Raw genomic sequence first — 6,888 nt, forward strand, 5'->3', positions numbered from 1 at the left:
GCACGGCCCGAAGCAGCTTTCGTCAGTGGGCACGGCAACCGTCCGAGCGACAAGTTATCTAACATGCCCCTTCTTTTCGTGATACAACAGATGATGCTGCTGTGCACCGCATGTCCCGTTCCTGCGTTGGGGGCGGCAACCATCGTTCCAAGACTTGCAAGGCCAAACCAAGCGCAAACGTTGCTACCGCATGTCAGCATCGGCGTATTGCACGGACATCAAGCAGCAACCATGACTCAAGGCCAGAAGGGTACAAGAGCACGGCCCGAAGCAGCTTTCGTCAGTGGGCACGGCAACCGTCCGAGCGACAAGTTATCTAACATGCCCCTTCTTTTCGTGATACAACAGATGATGCTGCTGTGCACCGCATGTCCCGTTCCTGCGTTGGGGGCGGCAACCATCGTTCCAAGACTTGCAAGGCCAAACCAAGCGCAAACGTTGCTACCGCACGTCAGCATCGGCGTATTGCACGGACATCAAGCAGCAACCATGACTCAAGGCCAGAAGGGTACAAGAGCACGGCCCGAAGCAGCTTTCGTCAGTGGGCACGGCAACCGTCCGAGCGACAAGTTATCTAACATGCCCCTTTTTTTTCGTGATACAACAGATGATGCTGCTGTGCACCGCATGTCCCGTTCCTGCGTTGGGGGCGGCAACCATCGTTCCAAGACTTGCAAGGCCAAACCAAGCGCAAACGTTGCTACCGCACGTCAGCATCGGCGTATTGCACGGACATCAAGCAGCAACCATGACTCAAGGCCAAAAGGGTACAAGAGCACGGCCCGAAGCAGCTTTCGTCAGTGGGCACGGCAACCGTCCGAGCGACAAGTTATCTAACATGCCCCTTCTTTTCGTGATACAACAGGTTAGTGAAGGCGATTGCATGTGTTTCAAATCTGACAACCGATGTATTATTGTTCTGCCGTGCCCACGAGTGTTTTTTGCCTGTGCCTTGCAGTGTCGGGATAATTTATTCTTGCTTCTTTCTGGGGACGTCGAGTTAAATCCGGGCCCGGATACAACACTAGAAAAAATGATTAAACAAGTTCTTGAAAATCAAAAGCAAATGAGTAGTGAAATTAAAGAAGTGAAGAAAAACCAGGTTACGTCCCAACAAAGACAGGACGAAATGGCTGCAAAGATCACCCGCCTTGAAACGGCTCTAGACGCCCTCCAGAAGAGCAATCGAGATATTGTTCAGCTACGGGGAACAGTTCAAAAGTTAGAAGAACTAGTTCACATACAACAGACTAAAATAACAGATCTTGAAGATAGGGCTAGAAGAAACAACCTAATAGTGTTTGGTATTCCCGAAACTCGCAGCGAAACAGATGATGACTTGAAAACTAAGGTAATTAGTGACGTTTTTGAACAACAGCTAGGCGTGACTGTGGACACGGTCGAGCGAATTCACAGACTTGGGGAAAAAAATGAAGGTAAATGTCGCCCTGTCATCATGAAACTGTATGATTACAATGAAAAAGTTCAAGTACTCCGGAATTGCAAGAAACTGAAAGGGTCAAAGATATCGGTGTCCAATGATTATTCGCATGCTACTTTACACAAGAGACGGAATCTTTGGCAAAGTGCAAGTGAAGAAAGGTCCCGAAGATTACGTGTGAGGCTTGTACACGATAAGATGCAGATCGGTGACGAGACGTTTATTTGGAATGATGCTGTTGGCTGTCGCGAAAAAGTCACGGATTCCCGGGGTTCACGGTCGGAAAATAAATGACGATCAAAAATTGAGAAGGAAGAATGCCTCCGGCTTATTAATTTGAACGCGAGAAGCCTTGTTAATAAAGTGGACGAATTGGAGCAGCTACTTTTAGTACATAACCCTCATATTGTTGTTGTTACTGAAACTTGGCTGCACGACCAGATAAGTGATTCCGAGCTTCTTCCGCCATCCTACAAAATAATCAGGAAAGACAGAGGATCCCGTGGAGGTGGAGTTTCTATTATCTATAAGAATAACGTAGCCTGCATCTTGATGGCCGACTGCACTGATACTGAAAGCTTGTGGTGCAAAATGACGTTTTGTGGACATACCTATGTGATTGGTGGAGTATATAGAGCTCCTGATTCCCCAACTACGTTCCTGGAGGCTATTAATGATTACCTACAACAAAATGTGACCGATCACTCCAAGATGATAATTGCTGGTGATTTTAACCTACCCGGAGTTAAATGGGATGACTTAGAACCAGGACCAACTGAAACCAACAATGGCGAACTTTTATTGGACATCGCTTTTTGTAATGATCTCGTGCAGGTGGTTCAAGAACCTACTAGAATAACTGGGTCATCTAGTTCTATACTTGACTTAATTTTTGTCTCTGAACAATTAACAAATTATGAAGTAAGCGTTGAAGACGGACTGTCAGATCACAAAATGGTATTGCTATCCTGCAAAGTCGCAACAACGTGCAGAACCGCAAAGTGCTTAACCACGCAAGTGTATAACCTTAACAGAGCCGATGACGTCAGTATTCTCGACCATTTAGATTTACAACTTTCTTCTCTAGAGGGTGTGGAAGACTTAAATGAACTATGAAATCAATTTAAAAGCGTAGTTTTCTTCTGTCTGGATAGATTCGTTCCAAAAAGGGTTAAGCGCGTGGCAAGACAAAACCCGTGGGTTACCCGAGAAATAATTCAACTCAAACGTAAGATAGCTCGCAGCCGCAAGAAAAAAACTCGTAATACCACACTTATTCAAGAACTATCGCGTACCCTGAAATGTAAACTAAAGGACGCAAAGGAAAAGTATTTTTCAGAATCCATGCTTCAATTTATGAGGACATCACCACAAAAATTTTGGCGTCATCTCGCGCCGTCACGGTGGGTGTGGAATATGTCACCGATAATGACCGTATCATTACTGATCCCGCCAGAATGGCAAACGTGTTTAATAATTTTTTTCAATCTGTTTTTGTAGATAGTGACGACACACATCAAAACGTTGATGACATAAGAGGCGCGCGGCTCTCGGCTATGCCAGATCTGATTATTTCTGAGCAGGGCATTTTTGCCTTGCTACTAGAGATCGACACAAAAAAATCACCGGGACCAGACGAAATTCCCAACGCATTCTTAAAGCGTTACGCGGAGTGGGTGTCCAAGTACCTATTTGTTATTTTCACTAAAAGTTTAGAGCGCCATCAAGTACCTTCGGACTGGCTGACAGCGAGAGTCGTGCCAGTGCACAAATCGGGAGATAAGCATTCAGTTAAAAATTATAGGCCAATATCGCTGACGTGTGCTTGTTGCAAGATACTTGAGCATATTGTGTCTAAGGAGCTGTATAGGTTTCTTGAAGATTCAAACATATTTTTTTCTAACCAACATGGGTTTCGAAAGTCACTCTCGACTGTAACACAGCTTGCTGAAACTGTACACGACTTTGCCAAAGCTGTTAATAATCGAGGGCAAATTGATGCGATATGTTTGGATCTATCAAAGGCCTTTGATCGGGTGCCTCATTTTGAACTTATTCATAAATTACAAAACCTGGGGGTAAATGAAAACATTGTTTTGTGGATTAAAGCCTACCTCACAAATCGAATACAGTATGTGCAAGTAAACAAAAAGAATTCAGCTATTGTAAGTGTACCCTCCGGCGTTCCCCAGGGGTCTGTATTGGGGCCCGTATTATTTTTGTGTTATATAAACGACATTACGGAAAAAGTAGGGCCTAATGTTACTGTTCGGTTGTTCGCAGATGACTGCTTGTTGTATACAAATGTTTCTTGTCACCATGATCAGGTACAGTTAAATTACTCTTTACAGCAAGTACAAGAATGGTGTAAGCAATGGAGAATGAAAATTAATCGTGACAAGACAGTCTTTTCTGTGATAACTAACAAAAAGAAAAACGTTCTTCTATTTGTGTACGAATTTGATAACCAACCTTTGACTAAAGTTTCTCAATTTAAATATCTGGGCGTTACAATATCGTCTGATCTAAGCTGGAACGCACATATTGACAACATCTGCTCCGCAGCCAAAAAAAAGCTCTGGTTCCTTAAGCGCAACCTTAAGTACGCTCCACCTGAAACAAAATTAGCTGCATACAAAACGTTAATACGGCCAACTTTAGAATACGCTTCTGTTATCTGGGCTCCTTTTAGAAGTTACCAAATAAGCAAATTAGAAAGGGTGCAAAGAATGTCTGCTAGGTTTGTACTGTCGAAGTATCGAATAACCGAATCAGTAAATGAAATGCTTAAACAGTTAAGTCTTCCCCTCCTTGCTGATCGCCGGAAAATAGCTCGTTTAAAATTCCTATTCCTGTTGAGAAATCAAATGTTTAACCTTAATACAAGTAACTATACAACGCCCCGTGTATCTGGGCATCTAAGAAGTACTCATCCATGTCAAATGAATTTAGAGAAACCAAATAATGATACCTATAAGTATTCTTTCTTTCCAAGAACTATATCAGAGTGGAATAACCTCCCCGAAGAAATAGTATTAAGTGATACCCTAGCTTCTTTTGAAACATGCATTTCTAAATTGTATAATCAATACTAACGAACCTTTCCCTCTGGCACTGGATAATTCAGATTATATGTTTTTGATACTTAAATGGATTGGGACTTCCGTGACTCCATTTATTATCTGCTCATGTGTTCTTGTTGTTCTTTTTTTTTTATTAGCCTTTGTTCGATGTTGTTTTTGCGCGCTCAGCAGCGTACGCTCTTGTAAGTTTTAGCACTGAGAAGATATTATACGTAAAAATGTTTTGTTGTGTATTCAGTGTGATTTACCAAAATTGTGTACTCTTGTCTTTCGTGAGTTGTAGTGTTCAAAAATGTGCCTTCATATGTACTACTTAGTGTTCTATTTTGTATATCTGTTACACTCCTGTAACAGCCCCTACGGGCTAACAGTATAAAAAAAAATATATATACTTGCCTGTTAGCTCATCACTACATTTCAATACATAATTTCAGTCATGTCAGCTCTTAGATGTTTTCATATCGTATAAGTTCTGATATAAAAATGTGTCCAATAAACATATCAGAAATAAGTTCATGTAATTCTTTTCAGTATACGACGAGCCGCGCGAGTAAGCAAACACGTGGCTTGAAACCACAGTGGAGCGGCTTGATTTATTGGCTTTCAAATAATTACGGCATGAGCGTTTAGTTTTTACTAGAAGATTTATTCCCCGAGTCGTTCAAAATAATCTGAGGTATGACATTACCGAAAAAAAATCAACATGCTGGGAATATTATTTATTGCTCAGGTAGTCACCGAAACAATCTGTACTTTCAAAAAAAAAAAAAAAAAAGCAGTATCAAAGGCGGAAACGCAAAGCTCAGAAGTAGTTATCGGGTGTGCTGTTGTATTCATGTTTGTTGTGCTGTGTATGTCTATGCGCTCAATATATATGTTCAGCTGAAGCTAGTTGTATGCGTAATGTACCTACATATGTGTATAATGAAGGTGCCCGAAGGGCCCGAAGTGTAATTGTGGCGTAAGGAAATAAAAATATTTTTATAGCATATCAATAGGGCGGTACCTAGCGCCACCTAGCCTAGCTAAGACGTATATGCGACATATGAAACTGAACCATTGTGGTGCTTCAGGCGAGTTGGTTTATGATTACAACTGGTAGCAGCGTGCAAAAACACAAGGACAAAGGGACGAATGCACAAGACTAGCGCTGAACTTCAATTGAATGTTTAATGAAAAGAACACATCCAAGTAAACAACCATACCGTTATAGCATCAACGCGCAAGATAAGCTATTTCTTTTTTATGTAAATACACCCAAGTCTGGCTAACACAATTATCTCCCTCCTTTCCTATCAAGTACGCTTCCACCAGTTTCCTTGCAGTTTTGTTACCCCCTTTTCCCACAATCGTAATATCTTCAAAATTCGACTGACGCGTGCAAGTGGCAGATGTCTACCCATTGTTGAGCACAGCGACATGGCATGTTCGCGCGCACGGTCGTTGACCCATTGGTCAGTTTGGCTGATGTATACCCGACCGCAGCTCAAAGGGATTCGGTACACCACAGCTACTACACAATGAACATACTTATTCCTGTGTTTTACAGAACTCTTGTTACCTTTGTTTCCTCTGCGAGCCACTCCGGGGCAAAGTTGCGACAACTTCCTAGGCGCCGAGAAGACGACAGGCCCGTCGTACCGCCCCGCTATCTTTTTCACGTGAGATATTTTATTCATATAAGGGATTACTTGTTGCCTTTTGTTCGGTTTCTCTTTGGGTTAATGGGGACCCAGTTTTAACTTCCTTTGTAATTTCTCCGTCACTTTTTGTGAGTGATATGTCTCAGAAGAAGGGGCATTCCGCGATCGGGTTTTTAATAGGAAAAAAGGTCACACGTGAGTGTATTTTTTAAACTCTTAGAGCACATAGGTTGAGTTTACGCCCTAAAATGACAATACCAAAACAAATTCAATGTTTCTTTAAGATATTTCGCGTGAGATATTTTTCCCCCGTTTTCGCGCAACCTTCACTGTAGCGATTTAAGAGCTGACATCAACACGACGCCTTTCTATAGACGTTTGCATCGCTTATTCCCCGCGCAAAAAATGCTGTGTCACTGAGTTCTGGACACATGCGCAGTGTCGGATCTACCGCACAGCAGAGGAAGAGCGCATGCTCAAAAGGCGTTCCACAGTCCAGCAGACAAAGATGGCAGCGCGCAGAAGGCGACTTTTGCAAAGGGTCATTTGGACCGCGATATAGCCTTTCTTAGAGCTTCCTGCTACGTGATTGGCCCTTCTGTGTTCTTATTGGCCAATGCCGCGGTCCGATTGGCTGCGCGGAGCGAAGTCGTTGTTCACTGTATACAGGGTGTCCTCGAGCGTTATGAGGGCGTAATAACAACAATTCGTATGCATAAAC

The 6,888-nt window shown here is 42.7% G+C and overlaps 1 protein-coding gene across 1 annotated transcript; it reads left to right on the plus strand.

Moving 5' to 3' along the window:
• The first annotated feature begins 321 nt into the window (after window positions 1-321).
• Window positions 322-6,464, plus strand: LOC120843070. The gene is made up of 4 exons (XM_040214284.1): window positions 322-381; window positions 518-537; window positions 670-1,221; window positions 6,452-6,464. Exons 1-4 carry the CDS (start codon window positions 322-324, stop codon window positions 6,462-6,464), a joined length of 645 nt encoding a protein of 214 aa, XP_040070218.1.
• The last annotated feature ends 424 nt before the right edge of the window (window positions 6,465-6,888 follow it).

This window comes from Ixodes scapularis, unplaced genomic scaffold, assembly GCF_016920785.2.
Source record: "Ixodes scapularis isolate PalLabHiFi unplaced genomic scaffold, ASM1692078v2 PGA_scaffold1__304_contigs__length_218370807, whole genome shotgun sequence".
NCBI lineage: Eukaryota > Metazoa > Arthropoda > Arachnida > Ixodida > Ixodidae > Ixodes > Ixodes scapularis.